Raw genomic sequence first — 20,693 nt, 5'->3', positions numbered from 1 at the left:
GGGGACAATACAGCGACCGTTAGTATATGTACAAATGTAGAATTTAATTAATAATCATTGACCCACTGGCATTACATTACATACAGGTGTGGCACAATAAAGATAACCCATGCTCAATGGCCATAAGCGCCGAGCATAGGCCTAAATTTTGCAGCCTTTCACCGGCAGTGGTGACGTCTCCATATGAGTGAAATATTCTCGAGAGGGACGTTAAACACTATTTAATAAACCAATCATTACATGCCTTGTATGTGGGAAAGATATATATATATATATATATATATATATATATATATATATATATATATATATATTGCCTCACCACTTCCAAGTAAAACATTTACCTTGTTGCGGAGATGTTCTATTTTGGATTCTTCCATCAGTTGCGTCTTCAGCCATTTGTTGGTGAAGTGTTTTATTTCCAGTCCCTGGTCTCCCCATCTCTTTGTTCAATGACTGGTATTGATCTTCTAAGTCAACACTGTGGTTGTAGTATTTGTCAAGTCCTTCTTGTAATTTCTCATTCATGACTGTAACAAATTTGGATATATTATTATCATGTCAACACTTGCCAGGTTACAACAAAGATAGACACAACTGTCCCCGTATGCAGTAAAGTCAAATATCCACCGAAGTATAGTATTGCATGTGGTATTCAGATTGTATGTTACACATATTTAGTACATATTTAGTACAATGAAAAACGTAACAACAATCCTTTCTATGTTTTAACAGTCATGGAATAGATACATTAATTTGTCTATGTTAAAAAAGGCACATCTTCATCAAAAACAATATATCGGAACAAAACCCAAAATTTATCTGTAACTCATCTATATATACCTGCATACCAAAAAGTAATTTAATGTCTGTTTAGAAAAGGGTCTGGAAAACCGGTTCTATCATTGGCATCTCTAATTGAAAGGGGCACAACTCCATCAACAATCAACTAACCGGAACAAAATTCAAATCCGATCTGTAACTAATCGATATACATCTGCATACAAAAAGGCAATCCAATATCTCTAGCCGTTTAGAAAAAAGTCCGGAAAACTGTTCGTAACAATATTTTTTCTAACTTAAAGGGGAACAACTCCATCACCAATCAACGAACCGGAACAAAATCAAACTATCCGTAACTCGTCAATATACACTTGCATACAAAAGATCAATTCAGTATTTCAAGACATTTAGAAAAAAGTATGGAAAACTGGTTGCCACAGTGAATTTTCTACATTAAAGGAGCACAACTCCATCAAAAATCAACGAACTGGAATAAAACTCACACTCAATACACATCTGCATCAAAAAGCAGTTCAATATCTCAGGGCGATTAGACAAAAAGTCTGGAAAACTGGCCACAACAGTAATTTTTCAAAGTTAAAGTGGCATGGACATGATTTGAGCTGGAAAAAATGCAGGTTCTGTTTTTCCATTTTTATTGTTTACAATGCTTAACGAAAGTATTTCTAATGGTCAACCAAAATTTGAATATCAGTTGTTGAGTTATAAGTGAGATACAGCACTTGCAATTCTTTGTTATGTAAACATGGCTCGTGCCATGTTTTTGTTTACATTAGACTGTTTAATAGAAAATAGCGTACTTTAAAACAAAATCAGAAGTGCCAAACACTAGAAACTATTTAAATGTGTGAAGAATTCATTTGTAAATTGAAAAAAAAATCTGGTTTAAACGAAACTTTTAATAGTTTATTTATCCTATGTAAAAAAAAAAAAAAAAAAAAAACACGACATAAGCCTTGTTTACATTACAAGGACTTGTGGCCTCTGTATCTCCCATGTACCTAGATTACCGATATTCAAATGCTTGCTGATGATTTGTAATACTTTATTTAAACATTCTAAACATTAATAACCAAAACAAAAAAAAAAACCAACAAAATTTGAAAATGTTCCGCTCAAATTGTGGCCATGTCCCTTTAAAGGGGACACAACTCCATGAAAAATCAACAAACTAGAATAAAAGCAAACTCGATTTGTTCATCAATACATACCTACATACACAAAATCAATTCAATATCTCAAAGCATTTAGAAAAAAGGCTGGAAAACTGGTCGCAACAGTAATTGTTCTACATTAAAGGGCCACACCACCATCAAATATTACGAACCGAACAAATCTCAAACTTGAGCTGTAATTCATCAATATACATCTGCATACAAAAATCAGTTCAATATCTGAAGGCATTTATAGAAAAAAAGTCAGGAAAACTGGGTGTTGCGGAAGGACAGAAGGACGGGCAAGGGTAAAATTATATGCTTCAACCGCTTTGTGGTGGGGGCATAAAAATCTCAAACTTCAAAGTTTCCTTTTATTTGAGATGTCAAAAGTTGACTTAAAGTCCAAGTTTCGAAACTTAGATTTTGTCGAAAAATTCAGGTCATAGTTTCAGTCCAAACTAGGGAGAGTTCAATATTCATACTTGCAAAGTGTGGATCTACTTACACGTGATATTTGCTTAGTGTGGATATACTTACACGCGAGACTTGCTTAGTGTGGGTACACGTACAAGTGAGACTAAGTGTGAGTATACTTACACGCGAGACTTGTTTAGTATGGGTATACTTACACCTGAGACTTCCTTGACAATATCCAACAGTCTGTTGGAATTCCCATGAACACCAATTGCGCTCGTGAGACTCCCTACGTACGGGTTTACTTACATGTGAGATGATCGATCTGTCGTTGAAGTCCATGCACATTTTCTGAAAAACAAAATATTACCTGTTATTTTCAAGTAATCATTTCATCACTTTTATAGTACAAACAGTTTTCTTTATGTGAATGACTGTATATCATTTCAGCAATAAAAGATACATTTCCGACATCTATTGTGCTAATACACTGTGTACTTGTATGTAGCTACCTCTGTTGTATGCACACAAATTGAACAACGTGCACCCATGTAATAAGGAAATTAGTGATTACGATAAAGATAACGATGTTTGACCATGTGTATGTTGGTACTTGTAGGTTTTCGGTATATGCTAGAAATCAAAACATGCTCAACACATCCTGCTTCTCTGACATGCGACCAGAAAACATGTGGTCTGTTTCACAAAAGATAACACTTTGAAACAAAACTTTTAATTTCCTTATTACTCATATCTTACAGATTTCCTGAATGATCACAGAAATTATATTCATGTTTGATATATCTTTTGCATGTACATAATGTCGTGTGTATTTGATTCGAAGACGGGAAAATAAAGTTAATTTTAATTATAGTATTCTTAATGAAATGGACCACTGGGGAATAAATAAAGACCAATATTGAGGATAATTTCTTATTGTAGTTTTACCTTTTTCGTGTTCCAGTAATTGCCGATAGTTTTCAGATGCAGAACGGCAAGTTTGTAAATCCCCAGCCATATTGTCTAAACGGTGACCAGTGGTTGACAAGAGTTCGTTGAAATGTCTATTTTTTGCTATGTAAAACATAAAGGTTGAAACAATCACAGAAAGGTTTTCTTCATAAACCCAAGATATTTAGATCTCTGGATGCCTAAGGCAATACTAAATGAAGAATGTGTACAGAGCCTTGTGGAGGACTGACATGCCTTTGAATATTTGAATTTGAGTGAAAACTCATTAAGACAATGGAAATTATACAAGTCGGATAAGTCGAATTTCCTTGCAGAAATTTTCGAAATACTCTATTTGAAAATGAAGTTACCGTTTCAAACTTAGAGGGAGGCTGAAAGCGAAAATAAAGCCCGGGATGTACAGTTGTACAGTTAAGCATGTTAAAATTGACACGAAGATATTTATAAAAATAAATCAAAACATGTTTAGTCTTAGATAGCTTAGATTTTACATCAAAATACGTATTGATTTAATCACCTGTAGCAATTCCAGGTCCTATTGTTGATTAATTCGTAACATTAACCACAGAAATGTTAGCAGTTCCTTAATACCCCCGCTGCTCAAATTTTATACAAAGACTACTTATAAGATACATAAGATGGAAGGGGATAAATCACTATCTCAACGAAAGGTACATTGTAGTGGAGGTAAATTGTCATAAATCTTTGAATCCCATAAATGAATAGGCCACACGACATTTTCATTTTTGTTTTAAAGCGACATATTGAGTGAAATCAAAATTATATATTCTTAATACATAGGTTAATATTTCATGATTTCATAACTTATTCTCAATGATCAAAATATCTAAAGAGATTATTACATGGATGAAAGGTGAAGATAACGAACAGTGAAAGAAAGAATATCAAATCGAAACAAACGTTATCTTTGTATACTATTTTAGGAATATAAAAAACATGTGTTTGATATCAAGATATAAAAGTTATACACTTTATGCAAATCATACTATTTAACTCAGGTGGATTAAAGAGTAATGAAGCTAATTTCCTATCTAATTATGTATTCTCCGAGTCGGATAGTAAACGCCCCATTTCGAAATATTCATGAGCACGTGATGTTGCACGCAGAATTTCGAAAGTGAACAATAACATGGCGACGTGAAAGCGTGGACGTCTTACAGGCTGTTATCGGGACACATCCAGCGATAAAAGACGGTCAAACACAAACAGGGTAGAGAAAATCACTTTGAGCAATGAAGGGGGAGGGGGTAAATTTAATGTTTAACATGAAATCACCATTCAGTATGACTACATACTGTACACGTATCTCAATCTCATGGTGTTTCAAACAATGGTTTTCTCTTGCGCTCATCCACCATAATTGTCATTCCTTCATAAAAATGCAGTAAAAAATCATCGTTTTTTCCTTACATTGAATAGGCCATAACTCCTTTAATACCCGTATATAATTTGTAGAAATTGTCAATTTGTATTATTGTTCAACGTTTATCATGGTCTGGTTTTCAACATGAAACAAAATAATGTTAAATACGGCACATACCGGTATACTTTTAATTAACGTATACCACCCCCAATGAAAGACATATTTGCTACTTTCAGCTGATAAATCATTCAAAGTTGTTTATCTGCTAAAAATACTATATAGCACTTTATTACTTACTTATCCTCTTCGTCCCCGGTGGGACATAAGGCTTCAACAAGTTAGCGCTTTATTACATGCACCTAAAACACCTGAACATCAATCTAATTAACAGTCCCTGTTGATTATAAGAGTTATATCCTCTTAACAAATTTGGAAAACAATTTGCATGGTCACCTATAGTTTTTAGTACGCTAATTTACTAACGATATGTTTGTGGATCTTTTAAATGAAATTCATTTCTTTATTTTCAATCCATGAAAATTATATTTTTCACATACATGTAGACTTCCACGTTGAATTAATTAGACTAAACATTTTCATTGGGAGATAATGTTAAAAAAAATATATCTTAGTTAATATCTACTTTTTAGTATCTTCTATAGAAAATTTACCAATTCTTTACTCTTTGTTAAGAAAATATTGTTGGTGCTGATTAAGGATAGAATAACTTTAAAAGTTCAAAGCCACCATCCCATCCCGTCCACTTGCCATATAACTTTTAGGCTTACCCTTTTCTCGGAATAATTCCATTTGAGAATCTTGCAATAATTTGTAATATTGCTGTAAATAATCACGCAAATGGTGCGACTCTTGCAGGGACGACCGCAGTCTGGTGATTTCATCTGAAAGAGACAATACACCCAGTTTACAATAGATGTTTTTACTATTCAAAACTAATTAGAACTAGGCTTATTATTATCCTCTGCTCTCCTTTTTTTGGGGCCATATATCCCAAAACTTTCTCCAAAAATATGTACATAGAATTCTCTCTCTCTCTCTCTCTCTCTCTCTCTCTCTCTCTCTCTGCATAAATCACAAACAGTAGTCTAATAAATAATATCACAAAGCCGATTGAGTGTATTCGATTTCTTTCTTTACTTCTTCAGGAGTACAATCCTAAATAAGTAAAGGCACAGCCGAATACGCACAATCGGTTTTGTGTTATATGTATAGTTTTGGCTTCATTTGCAATTAGCAGACATAACAATGCATTATCAATATGAATCTTAACATTGCAGTTAATGAGTCAATTTCTAACAGTTCAAAAGTGATTTGTTTTCAGAGTTTACCAATAAACTATATTGAAGATTTGTCTTTGTTGTTTTGATCATTACTTAGTTCTTATCAGCAAAACCTTGTAAATTAGTTATAGCAAAACCTTGTAAATTAGTTATAGCAAAACCTTGTAAATTAATTATAGAAATTACCGAGATTCAGTTGTTTTTCTGCCTCTAATCCCCTCTTCTCCAGCTCCATTCTCTGCAGATGTGTCACCTTGTGCATCATAGCCTGGTGTTCCAGAACTGCCTTTTGCAGACACTCTACGAACAATGAAATGTTTAAATCTTATGGATCAGCATACAGAATTATTACCGCATACCGTACAATAGAAAGCTGAAATAGTCGCTATTTTAACAACATTGGAATGTCTTTAGAACGGTCAGTTGCATAATATTTCACATATTTTGATTGAAAAATGATTACCGAAATTTTTAATTGCAAACATCCAAAACTCTCGTATAGTTAATAAACACATAAATGTATGAGCAGTTATTGTCCTTGTTTAAGCGGATGACTTCAACAGAAGATAAAGAATACATCAATAGCTTGATACGTGTAACAAAAAGTACACTGGCTACTTTAATTTGCTATAGGATTTTGACCTCATCTCTCAGAAGCCATGTCCATACAAACATACCATTAGCACAGTTCTTCTCTGCCTCTTTTAGAGTTATTGCAGCCTCAGATTCCAATATCTTTGCCTGGGAACTTTGCAATTGATCTGTTAAATATATATATATATATATATTACCAATAAACTATATTAAAGATTTGTCTTCGAGAGTTTGATCATTACTTAGTTCTTATCAGCAAAACCTTGTAAATTAGTTATAGAAATTACCGAGATGCAGCTGTTTGTCTTGCTCTCCAGCTCAATTCGTTGCAGATATATTACAGTTTCTTAGGATTTGTAACTGTACCAGTGAATATGGAGACTAATTATTGAAGAAGAGCAATTCAAACGAGAGACAACTTTAGGAGGTGGAGCACCCCGTTGCTATAACCAATCAGAATATTAATTAAGAGGAAGAAAATCCCTTGGCCAAAGGTCAATTGATCTGGTAACTTCTTATTTACTCAAAGTGTGAACATGGAAATGTCAGAGTAAGCATGAAGAGCAGTAAAGGCAGATAAAGAACCAGTTTTCAATCTCCAGGTAAGTAACTACAGGTTATAAGCAGTGTTGTAGAATTTGAAAGAGATTTTGTAAGAGTGTTCGAAATTTGATAAGGCTTTGGTCATTCAGAGAGAGAGAGAGAGAGAGAGAGAGAGAGAGAGAGAGAGAGAGAGAGGATTGCCCAGTTAGATGTAAAACAAACATTTACCCTTTAACTGGCTAATGCGCGCATCCATCTCAGTTTTTTCTATCTGTGTTTTCTCCAATTCTCCTTGCATAAAGAAATATGAAAGACAGTGTTTAAAATTTCATGGTCTATCTATCTATCTATCTATCTATTTATCTATTTATCTATCTATCTCTCGAAGAAAGCAGTAACAATACATACTACGTGTTTGTTGCTGTTGGTCCCGTAAACGTTCAGCTTCCCTCGTCAATCTGTTGATTTCCGTTTGAAGTGTTCCTGTTTCCTGTTTCGACTGAGCTAATAACAGGGAATGGTACATTGGTTTACTTTTAATCATGCAAAATCAGAGAAGTTGATATGCCATCAATAATACATTATAATAATTAAACAGTCTCATTTTCTTTAGCGGATATCCATTTAAAAAAAGTAGGTATTGTCGTATTAAGGATGTATGCTACACCAGAGAAATTTGATGTAGATGAAAAGTGGAGGATATGTACAACAATATTTTAAAGTTGAAATTTTTCAAATTTACTTTATTTTGTTAACAACAAAAAAAACAAACAAACAGTTTTAGTAGAAGATAATCTGGAAAAAAATTGAAAACCCCTGCTGGACTCTAACCTGCAACCTACAGTTCAGCATTTACTGTTCATTGTCTTCACCTTTCATGCTAACCTACTGAGCTACTCAGCTAGGTATTTGAATTGAAAAGTCAAAGTCAAATATTGCTGATGTTGATTTTTTCCTCCATGTTTTTAAAGGAAGTCAGCCATTATGACGATGTAGAGTACTTCCTTAATGTGATATTTCAAATACATATACACTGTATGAACAACACACAGTTTTCAAAAATATCGGATGCCAATTTCTTATGGCCAATCTTGTATCAAACATACAGGTTCTAAATAATAATAGAAATTCCAACATGTAACTACCATACATTTATAGCAATAGAAATTGCTGTATTTGATTCTCTATTACAATAAACAATTTACCATGTAACTTCTCTATTACCACAATAAATCAACATGTAACTTATCTATTACCACAATAAATCAACATGTAACTTCTCTATTACCACAGTAAATCAACATGTAACTTCTCTATTTCCACAATAAATCAACATGTAACTTCTCTATTACCACAATAAATCAACATGTAACTTCTCTATTACCACAGTAAATCAACATGTAACTTCTCTATTACCACAATAAATCAACATGTAACTTCTCTATTACCACAATAAATCAACGTGTAACTTCTCTATTACAATAGATATTCCACCGTGTATCTTTGATACATGTATCACATTAGAAATTGAACCATGTGACTTCTGTTTAATAATGGTCGCTTAACATTCATTATTATCTGTTATTGTAACAACAGTAATAAATATATAAATAAATATATATATATATATATATATATATATATATATATATATAATATATCGAGTAATGATTCTACCTGACACATCTATGGTGTTCAGTTGAACAGAGCAATAATTCAGTTAATGCGAGCATTAAATGGATTGATACACGCAGTAATTGAATTATTGCTCTCTTCAAATGAATTGTAGCACGCATCAATTTAATTATTGACATCACGAAAGGTGAAGATAACGTACAGTGATCAATCTCCTATAAGCATTATAAAGTACAGAGTTGGGCAAATATGGACCCCTGGAAATACCAGAAGTGGGATCTGATACCCAGGAGGAGTAGCAATCACCCGCCGTGAACACTGTATGTAAAACCTATCTTCTTCAGCTAAACGGAGTTATCTGTAGTCAAAATCAGTGTGCCAAGAACAGCCTAACAATCGGTATGAAACAAGTCCGACAGCATTTGACCCAATGATAGGTTGTATTGGCAAAGTTGATTGTTATAACGACCATAAAATTTGCGAAATGCTGACTTTAATTGAGACTGTTGTAACCCCTGCACCAATAACTTGTTTGTCAGTAGCCTGCCTCGATTTAAAAATTTATCATAAATTCATTTGAACAATTAATCAACAATTGAATTACTGCCAGCAATAATTCAGAAATGAAGCTATCATTAGTTATTGAAGAGATCTTTAAGTGAATTGATGCGCGCATCAAATGATATGATGGTATCCTCAAATAATTAACGATACGTTCAACTATTTGTGTTTATGTTATGTTATGTTTATTATATCTAAATTATTTTAATAGAGGTCGCACTATGTAACTGTAGTTGTCATAATAGTAAATTGGTATATTGTAATCATTACAATAAAAGTTTAACTAAGTAACCCTTGTTGTAATAATCATTAATACAATAGTGGTTGCAACAAAGGTAAATTTTTACTTTAACCATAGAAAATAATTTGTCATATGTCAGCAGCTCTTCTTTAGATTAGATGTTTGTTTTCGAATGCCTTAATTATTGGAGCGTCATTGTTTTATATTCACACTTTACCTTCGAGGCTTTTAAGTTTGTCGGCTAAATTTGACACCTGGGACTGAAATTGCTCTGTTCTAGCTTCAGCTTCCTTCTCTTTCTGTGCCATTTGTACTGCAGATAGATTAAGAAGAACATTCCACGTTGACATTTCATTATTATACATGAAAAAACAACAACAATGATCAATCATATGAATCTCACAAAGAATGCAACTGAGAGTAAGGCATGATGTAATTAGTTAGACAAGTTTATCCTTTCTCTGAAGCGGATCTGTACGAAAGCCCGTTCAGCTAATTTTCGTGGCTGAAATAACTTTCACATTATAACGCGTAACCTTTGCTATACATCTTAAATCTTTCGTGAAAAAAAGAGCAACTTTCGCGTTTTGTCGCAAAATTGCGCAAATAAAAACATGTTGTCGCGTTATAATGCGAAATATTGCATATAGATATGATTATGTAAAACAGAAAACCGTGATTAGTACAATGAACGAGGACTGACGTTTATGTTTTTATAAGTAACCTTAAAGCACATAAATATACACATATGCTAACACGCCTATATTTTACGAACGCATATCACAAAATGTGTGGCAGATATGCCATTAAAGTTTCATTCAATGTAAAGTAAAATCCATATTTGTAATTCATTGACACCAGTGTTGCTTAGCGAACAACAGTTTTTCATACGACAGGATAAAATTTCGTCCATTGAAATCATGCCTTAAAATGTCGCAGAATTGTAAAGAACTGTTGGATTATCAACCACAAATTCTCTGAATGTATATTATGTTATTGAGCAAAGAATACTTAAAGCTGTATGGTCCGAATTACAATAAATTTTTTTCCATCTCGTAAAAACGCTATTAAATCATCGCACGTATGTAGTTATGAGGCTGTACGACATATCATAAATTATTTCACCTGTTTTAACCCAAATAATATGATTTTAAATCGATGTTTACAAATAACCGCGTCACTCTGCCATTTCAAGTGACAGTCACGTGACCAGTTCAAACTTTCAGATCATCGCTGGTTTTAACTGTGTAAAGCTGTGTATTTTGTTATAACAGTGCCGTACCATAAGTTTAATAGAAATAACAAGAGGTACTGTGAGCAATGCTCACTAAGAATACCCCCGCTTACCCCAATCTCCCAAATGGTGTTGGTAATAGGTATAAACTACCTCTTTTCTGAGTGTAAAAAAGAAATGGCATGAAAAACCGAACCATATTGCTACTTCGATGTCCAGTGCGCGTGACCTTTGACCTTTTGACCCCAAAATCGATAGGGAACATCTTCATCCCATGGGTAGTCCATATGTATGATATGGTGACTGTAGGTGGAAAGGATAAGGCTTTACAGCCCGGAAACCATATTGCTACTTCGATGTCCAGTGCGCTTGACCTTTAACCTTTTGACCCCAAAATCGATAGGGAACATCTTCATCCCATGAGTAGTCCATATGTATGATATGGTGACGGTAGGTGGAAAGGATAAGGCTTTAGAGCCCGGAGACCATTGCGTCTACAGACGGACGGACGGACGGACAGACAGACGGACAACCCGATTCCAGTATACCCCCCACAACTTGTTGCAGGGGGTATAAAAATATCAAATACCTCTTAGTAATCCGTCGTTTTACACTCTTTCAGCCTGAAAACTAGACAGTTGCGTATGAGTTAATACATCAGGTTGGGATTTCCCTGACGCGCGTGGGTCTATTTATAGACGTCTATTATGAGATGATTTATATATGTAGCCACTATATTTACTTTCTAAATAATATTTGCACTGTTTTCTTTTACATGCAGATGTTTTCAAGCATGTAATTAAGGGAAAGTTAATAACTTTATAAAGTAATTAATCTGCTTTAAAGTAATTATGTACAAAAATAATAGATGAACATCGGGTCATACAGCTTTAATAATCTATATTTCCTTTTAATTTAGAATATATTTAGAACGCACTTGCTGACAAAAGTCATTTTTTTTATTATAGACGAATCTACACTTTTCAAAGGTTACATGTATGTACCTTGGCTGTCATATCTTGGGGAAAAGCAATGTTCCATCGTATTGTTTTATACTTTTAAGGTTGATCGATCCTCTTGTAATGGCATAGACTTTTGCAAAGATTTTTATTCAATTACAGTTGTATGCATGATAGAAATATATCTTTCAGGTATATATCGAATCGACATATGAATGAAAGTTATTATCGTTAAAAGATAAAACGTTGTCGATATATCTAAATGTCGAATCGAAGGCCACGACAAGAGAGTTTTTCTTCTCGCATAGAGTTTCTGAATAAATTCTGCTTCCTATGAATATAAAAACAGTTCAGCTAGCAAAGGAGCACAATTATTGCCCATGGGAATTCCAACAGACTGTTGGAAGACCTGATCATCAAAGACCATGAAGATATCGTCAATGAAAAACTAGCATATTTTTTTTTATTTCAACTTCAAAGTACTTGTGCGTGGAATCAGAGTGGTGTTTAACAAAGTAATTTTTTGGATGACTGATCACTAAATATGAATATTTCTGTTTTCCATTTTTGTTGAAGAAGCAACTGTTAATGATGTCAAAAATTCTAGTCTTTTAATTTATCGTGAGGAATGGTGCTCTGATGTTGATTTGAGAAGTTTTGCGATTTGAAGTTTACATACAATGATTTCCCCAATATTCAACTGATCTATGAATTAGCAGATATTTTTTACATTGATGCCATTTAGGATTTGTCATTTCAACAAGTTTTTGTCTATTTTTATTATTTTGTATAACGAAAATGTATGATTTTCTGATGTTAAATAATTCCGGTTTTTTTCGTACGTCTGATATCTTAAAAAAGGTGGCACAAATACACATAATCTTAGTTTATTAATTAGATTTAACTATATTGAGTGGGATTTCCACTTTCAACCATTAATAGTGATGAGTCACATAAATATGGAGCTACCTTAAGCATATTTTATATTGTCTAGAAAGACTTCTCATACGTAACATTATATAACCAAAAAATATGTTTCAAAGTAAGTACAACGGAATCAAAGGTTAATAAAGAAATTTTCTTACGAAGAGCAATCAAATCATATCAAAAGATATGCATAAACAAAATTACAAAGTACAGCTGGATAAATATATAATTATTTTTTCTTTGTAATGAACACCTTATTTAATGCTACTATTGAGTATTAAGCGTTTAAGGTTATTCCATCCTTCTAGAATTATAGGTGCAATCTTATATTTCATTGTTTATTCTACAAATACTATATCTTAGTAACAAATAAAAATTATAAATTAAGTATGCTCTGGTTTTAATAATCTTTTTATCAATTAGCACACATATCCCGTATCCATGTCAGAAATTTACATTTAGCATTATCAAAATTTCTCAGTACTGGTTAAAACGATAAAATAATATTCAAAACAATTTCATGAAACTGCTTCTTTAAAAAATATATAACACGTTTGTGAAAAATAAAAGAAATTTATCGCACAATAAACTAGATAAATAGTTTAATGAAAACAGAGCTATTGCCCTTGGATTCAATATTTGGAAATATATATGATTATTCATATATAACTTAGACTTTTGAAATATTTTATGGTTAACAAGATTTTTTTAAGATAGCAATTAAAAAAACTCCAACAAAATTTATGTTCCTGTCATGCATACATCTTATTAAATCATTGACTTTGCAAAATCCTATGACGTCACAGAAGGGCGGAACTACTTTAATGCCAAAGTTTCGAATTTATATGCAAAATCTACACATACACACATATGCAATATTTATACCAAATTTGATCTCGGCCTAGAGTTAGAACCTCTATCCTGCGGGTCATGAAATTTACAATTTTGGTACATCACTATGCATTTAGTTTTCCTTAGAGATAAGCAGTTGTAGAGAAGACGATTGTTTTTAACAAAATTTTTAGTAGTTTTTAATTGATATGCAAATTATGTTGAACTAGTGAGTATTGTTTGGCTTTTTGTTTTACAAAACAACAAACAACCGCAGATGTCTCGCATTCTAAGTTTGGTTTTCTTATAATGGGGCAACAAAAACGAGTGCAAAATCATGATGCGGCCAATATCAAGGATCATTGTAAATGATTTAACTATGTCATCCACTTTACATCAATATTGTACTGTTGATTGTACACATAAGTATGAAGTGTGGGTGTTTATTGTACTGTTGATTGTACACATAAGTATGAAGTGTGGGTGTTTATTGTACTGTTATACATAAGTATGAAGTGTGGGTGTTTATTGTACTGTTACACATAAGTATGAAGTGTGGGTGTTTATTGTACTGTTATACATAAGTATGAAGTGTGGGTGTTTATTGTACTGTTACACATAAGTATGAAGTGTGGGTGTTTATTGTACTGTTATACATAAGTATGAAGTGTGGGTGTTTATTGTACTGTTGATTGTACACATAAGTATGAAGTGTGGGTGTTTATTGTACTGTTACACATAAGTATGAAGTGTGGGTGTTTATTGTACTGTTGATTGTACACATAAGTATGAAGTGTGGGTGTTTATTGTACTGTTACACATAAGTATGAAGTGTGGGTGTTTATTGTACTGTTGATTGTACACATAAGTATGAAGTGTGGGTGTTTATTGTACTGTTACACATAAGTATGAAGTGTGGGTGTTTATTGTACTGTTATACATAAGTATGAAGTGTGGGTGTTTATTGTACTGTTATACATAAGTATGAAGTGTGGGTGTTTATTGTACTGTTGATTGTACACATAAGTATGAAGTGTGGGTGTTTATTGTACTGTTACACATAAGTATGAAGTGTGGGTGTTTATTGTACTGTTACACATAAGTATGAAGTGTGGGTGTTTATTGTACTGTTGATTGTACACATAAGTATGAAGTGTGGGTGTTTATTGTATTGTTATACATAAGTATGAAGTGTGGGTGTTTAAGGGTTAGCACCGTACTTAATCAAGACATGGACATATTTTTCATTCATTGAATGTTATTTGGTATTTTTATAATCTGACCTTGAGGAAATTTGTCAAAGTCAAAAATTGTAATCCAGAGCATCCCAGCTAAATCTGATTATTGGTTGTTCCAACTTTCAAATTTTCATGTCAAAAGTTTCCAGAATTATCATTGTTTTATTTTTTAACATGACCTTAGATAAAAAAATGAAGAAATGGGTCACAGTGAACACACCTTGGTACTGTGCACCTTCTTTTAATGCCCCTTTTCAATATTTCAAGATTAAAGTCCTAGTGTCACTGAAGAGACATTATTTGTTGAAATGCGAATCTGATGCATCAAAATTGGTACCGTATAAGTTTTACATTGATCAATGTTCGTTATCTTCACTTTTCACGTAACACTTGATCTTTCCGTCTACACTCGAGAACAAGCGTACTATACCTGTAATCATGCACAAAGTACAACTCTGATGTATATATGGGGGAGTAAGGACTTGCACCATCTTTCTACATCACTTACATATACATTTAGAACTTAAATGGGGGATATACGAACGAAAGGATCTAAAGAATGTACAAATGCAATGGGAAGTGGACATTTCGTGAATAACTTAGTTCTAAACCCAACTTAATACAAGGATACTGCTAATAATAAATAAAATTTATAATAAGAAATAAGAAATACATTCCTCACCATTTCTTATCTTGATTTCTTTTTCCAACGTTTGATTCTCTCCATTTCTATCGGCTAATTGCTCTAAAATTATGATAAAAGCAAGAATATCATGTATTGAATACGAATATTGGTTTAACAAATGTTGATGTTAGAATATGAGAGGAGCGCAAGATACGAAATGTTGTAATCTTAAAGCTAACTTCATTTCCTAACTTAAGCAATGGAAATATGCGTTTAGACTTTGCCGTATACAGAGAAAACATACTACGGATTTCTGCAATTGAGATTTCATGTTCATTTAGTTCCTCGTTCAGCTGCTGGATTGTCATGTCTTTTTCCTTCCCAGCATTCATTTCCTGGTAACGGGATTCTGTTATAATTACAACATGCGAATAAATATAAACAATTACATATCTGTTGTGGAGAAAAGATCCTCCTTAGAACAGTAAATAATGATTTTCATCAATGTTGATAGGAATAAAATCATCGTACATATAATGGTCTACAAAACTTCAAATTAAGTCAAATACCTTTCAAACACTGTACTTCTTCTGTCAGCTTCTGGTTTTCATCATGATAGGTCTCTAAATAAAAAAGTGGAAGCATGCAATACAATAACGGTTTAACTAGCAATCGACATCTCTTCACCATCTGGACTTTTCAGATCTGATATATTGATCAAATTGTCATTTATCGAAAAGAAGTGCTTCTACAAATGTACGCTGTTGACTAATAAAAAGTGAAGATAACGAAGACTGATTAAACTCATCACTCCTATAAGCAATACAATAAAATATAAATAGTTGGGAAAACAGGGACCTTGGACACACCAGAGATGGGATCTGGTGCTCAGGATGAGTAAGCATCCCCTGTCGACCGGTCACACCCGCCGTGAACCCTATATCCTGATCAGGCAAACGAAGTTATCCGTAGTCAAAATTGAATGAATAAGTCTGGAGGGGACGTAAAACAATCAAACAAATAAGTATATCGCCCTCATAATTAGAACGTTCGCTACGTGGTGAGTAAATGGATTTCATGTTTATACATAGTAAACCACCAACCTGTTTTGCTTTGAATTTCACTTTGCAGACGTTCAATTTCCTCTTTAAATGATGATATGTTTTCTGCCAAGAGAATTAAAGTAAAAATTTTAAAATAAGCACTTATGAAAGGTAAAGATAAGAACAGTGATCAATCTGATAACTCCTACAAGCAATACAAAATAGATAGTTGGGCAAACACGGTCCCCTGGACACACCAGAGGTAGGATGAGGTGCCTAAGAGGAGTAGACATCCCCTGTAGACCGGTCACAACCGCCGTGAGCCGTATATACTGTTGAGGTAAACGGTGTTATCCGCAGTCAAAATCAGTGTGCCAAGAACGGCTTAACAATCGGTATGAAACACGTCAGACAGCACTTGATCGACACAAAAAAAACAGCAAAAAAAAAACCAACATCTCAATATAGATGATAAATTCTCGCGTGGACGTAAAACGACCAAACATATAAGCATATTGCCCTCATAATTAGAACGTTCGTTACGTGGTCAGCAAATACATTTCATTTTTATGTATAGTAAACCACTAACCTGTTTTACTTTTAATATCATTTTCGAGACGTTCAATTTCCTTTTTAAATGATGATATGTTTTCTGCCAAGAGAATTAAAGTAAAATATTTCAAAAACACTAATGAAAAGGAATTGTAAGAAATTAGTATGAAATCCAACATTTACATTCAGCTGCTTTTACAAATATTGTTAGATGGACATTATGTATCCATGTGACCTGTAATAAGTCACAATTGTCATTTGATACTTTGCACTGCACGCGGGAATAAGCCTTCTATACATCCATTCATGCGAAAATTATTAATTTAATGTATACGTGAGAATGTAACGAGTTACAGCCCTCTTTCTACACCACTTACATACAGATTTAGAATTTAAATTTTTCATGGGAAATATCCATACCAAACAGATCTAAAGAATGTACAAATGCAATGGAAAGTGGACATTTTGTGCATAACTTAATTATAAAGCCTATTTACTACACGAATACTGCTAATAATAAAAAATAATAATGATAATAATAAACAAGAACTAAAATTGCCCACCATTTCGTCTCTTGATTTCTCTTTCCAACTTTTGATTATCTTCCTTTCCATCGGCTAATTGCTCTATAAGTATAATAAAAACAAGAATAGCATGTATTGAATATTGGATATTCGTTTTACAAATGTTGATGTTACAATATGCTAGACATTTTAGACTTAGATAGTAAATGTTGAAATCATAAAACATACTTCATTTTGTAGATTTTCTTTAAATATAAATAATTACATATCTGCTGTGGAGAAAATATCCTCCTTAGAACAGTAAATAATGATAATAGAGATCGGATCAGGTGATGGAGTAGTACGTGATGGAGTAGTACTGAGACAAGTGAAAGAGCTCCGCTTATTTCATCAAATTTTGTTCTATTTTTGACGTTCATAAGCCGGATTTTTTTTAATATTTGGAATCTGATTGACACTACTGTGATACTATAAAATGCATGCGAGTATTTTGGATACTTTTTGGAAGAGATTGTGGATCTTTGTATATCATATACCTAGTAGTGTATCAGCCCTGATACACCTATCTTGGCTAGGGTGAGACAGCTGCAAGTAGGTAGGGCTGTCTCGCCCTAAGGGCCGAGATATCTGTCTCGGCCCGTTGTCAAGGGGCTGTCTCGCCCTCAAATTTCAAATGGCTATTTCTTCTTTAATCTTTTGAAATCTAACATAACTACATGAAAAAAATGATGTTAGACACATTTTTTTCAAATATAATACTTTCTTCCACGACAAAATTTAATTTAAGCAGAAAAATTATTTAAAAACGTTTTCAAAAACAGCGCTAAATTGTAGCGAGTATCTAAGCAAAGGGGGGTAACCCAAGTAACAATTGTTTATTTAGAACAATAACACGTTTAACTTCATTTAAAAACAATCAACGTTCTAGGCGACAGAAAACAGTAGGAGGATTATGGAGGGTGATACTAAAGCATTATTAGAAAATCCCGGTCCTAATGGAGATCAAAATGTTAATTTACGGTAATTTTGATGTAGAAAACTGCTTTAAAACGATTTCTGAAATCTAAAATCCCGAGGACTTGGCAATAAAACGAGAAAAGCAGAACCAATATCTTCCGACGTTTTTCAACGACTAATAGATGCTAAACAGATGGGAAACGGTAAAAAAAAACAAAAACTTACTTCAGTATAAGGTAACATTTCCTAAGCAAATAAATAGCAGCATCATATCTGTAAACATTCCCGTTCATACGATGACGCCACGTAAACAAAGTTCTACAACTCTTACAAATTATATGAAATAATGAAAACGGGCGAGTTTGGTAAATCCGAAAAAAGAAATAAAAATAATTCACTTATTTCCAATTTTAGTATTCATTAGCAAGCCCCTAGGAGCTGCTTAATAGTATATACATGTACATGAGCAGCACAGCGATAGATATGACGAGTTTCGCAGCCAAGCAGTTCAGTTAATTGAAACATCCAGATTCTAGACCACATGAGGGGATGTCCATGACGTTAAAATCATCCAATTATTTTGACCAGCAGTGGAATAAAGCTACAAAACCCAGACTTTAGCATGTTTCACAATGCCAATAGTACTGGAAACATAACCATTAAAGTAAACTCACTGAAGGAATAAAATAGTCAAATATCGTTGTACAGTATACCATGTATTTATGTTTGGGTCAATACCCCCCCCCCGCCAATTTTTAAAAAAATGTTTATCAACTTGTTGTGTTTTAGGTATATGATATAAACAATATCACACTCTAATGTTGATCTCGGACCTGGGATTGCAACTTGAGTGATCTCGGGCCGAGATCAACTCTCGGGGCCAATCCCAGGTCCGAGATCAACATTAGAGTGTGATATTCTATATGTCTATCGTGATTACTACTCAATGGCGGACACTAAGCAAAGAAAGAGAAAAAGCAGATAGAAAGCAAACGGAAATTCTGAAAACACCGGAGAGAAAATTTGTGCAGTTAAATCTAAACAGTGTTCCTCAAGCCGTTAGAAGTTCCACAGTGTCTGAAAAAGCGTCGGCTAAAAAACAGAAGAGAACAAACAGCTCAGATATGGACTCTCCATCAGGCGGGGCCCATCCAGGTACATTAAATATTTCAATGGACTTGAAATTGATTCAGGACAGTTTGTCGGAAATTAAAGACAATATGGTGAGCAAAAAATAGAACTCAAAGACATTGTGTCCTCTATTCTAGGGGAGATAAAAAAGGAAATGAAAGAGGAAATCATTGCAGTCGTGAAAAGCACAATTCTGACAGAAATGAAAGAAAACACCACAAAAGAAATCAGAGCCGATGTAAAGAAAGAATTTGAACAAAAACTTGAGAACAATACGAAAAAATTTAAAGGACACGTTAGAGAGATCTCAGACGGCTTCAACCTTGACTTTGAGACGCTACGTGAGAAGTTAGGTGACCAAGCACGGGAGCTACGAGGTATGAAAGAAAATCTTAAACTACTGCAGAGTAGAACAGACAGTGCGATTAGACTTGTAAATCAAAATCAGCAATACTCTCAAAAAAGTAACATAAAGTTCCTGCGGTGGGAGGAAAAACAGGGTGAAAACTTGCGTGAGGACTTGTATAAAATCCTCAGAGAGTCGGTCAATATCGATTTGGCACCTGCAGATATTGTGGCCATTCATCGGGTACCAGGTGGAGTAAGGGACGGTCCACGACCGGTAATAGCCAGATTTCGTGACCAAGAGACAAAAATAAGAGTGATAAAGAATTGGTCACAGGAAAGAGTGACGAAACACTTCATTATGCACGATCGTATTACACCCATGAACGTCAAACTCATACGCGACCTAAACGAAGATTCTAGGATTCATTCAGCATGGTACTTCAATGGTAAAGTGTTCGCCATCGATAGTAGCGGAAACAGACATACATTCGACATTTTGGATGATGTGAATGAGAAACTTAAACACAAGCGCTAGTGTGTTTATTCTTGCGGAGACAAACCTAAAATCCGCGCCTGTATTTTGTCATCGGGATCGGGACTCAAACTAAATACATTCGGGATCAATGTTAAGGTTTTGTTTACAAGTGTGGAAGATGTGTGAAAGTGGCCGAGAGTATTTTTTGTTTACAAACAAAGATGCTAATTTTTTTTTATATGT

General features: G+C 33.7%; 1 protein-coding gene across 2 annotated transcripts in view; it reads right to left on the bottom strand.

Moving 5' to 3' along the window:
- The window catches only part of LOC125673907 (chromosome partition protein Smc-like), a 56,208-nt gene that overhangs the window by 2,634 nt on the left and 32,881 nt on the right, over window positions 1–20,693 (bottom strand). For both annotated transcript variants that reach the window (XM_056159270.1, XM_056159271.1), the window contains 15 exons: window positions 17,579–17,641; window positions 17,053–17,115; window positions 16,524–16,586; window positions 15,990–16,043; window positions 15,725–15,829; window positions 15,478–15,540; window positions 9,824–9,919; window positions 7,578–7,673; window positions 7,398–7,460; window positions 6,710–6,793; window positions 6,219–6,332; window positions 5,520–5,633; window positions 3,324–3,449; window positions 2,685–2,726; window positions 345–530 (listed from right to left, as the gene is read on the bottom strand). In XM_056159270.1, the coding sequence (XP_056015245.1) occupies window positions 345–530; window positions 2,685–2,726; window positions 3,324–3,449; window positions 5,520–5,633; window positions 6,219–6,332; window positions 6,710–6,793; window positions 7,398–7,460; window positions 7,578–7,673; window positions 9,824–9,919; window positions 15,478–15,540; window positions 15,725–15,829; window positions 15,990–16,043; window positions 16,524–16,586; window positions 17,053–17,115; window positions 17,579–17,641 (1,332 nt within the window). The remainder of the gene's footprint in view (window positions 1–344; window positions 531–2,684; window positions 2,727–3,323; window positions 3,450–5,519; window positions 5,634–6,218; window positions 6,333–6,709; window positions 6,794–7,397; window positions 7,461–7,577; window positions 7,674–9,823; window positions 9,920–15,477; window positions 15,541–15,724; window positions 15,830–15,989; window positions 16,044–16,523; window positions 16,587–17,052; window positions 17,116–17,578; window positions 17,642–20,693) is intronic.

Source organism: Ostrea edulis, chromosome 3 (genome assembly GCF_947568905.1).
Source record: "Ostrea edulis chromosome 3, xbOstEdul1.1, whole genome shotgun sequence".
In the NCBI taxonomy this organism is placed as follows: Eukaryota; Metazoa; Mollusca; class Bivalvia; order Ostreida; family Ostreidae; genus Ostrea; species Ostrea edulis.
The sequence above is the reverse complement of the archived record's forward strand: the minus strand, read 5'-3'. Positions and strand labels throughout refer to the sequence as shown.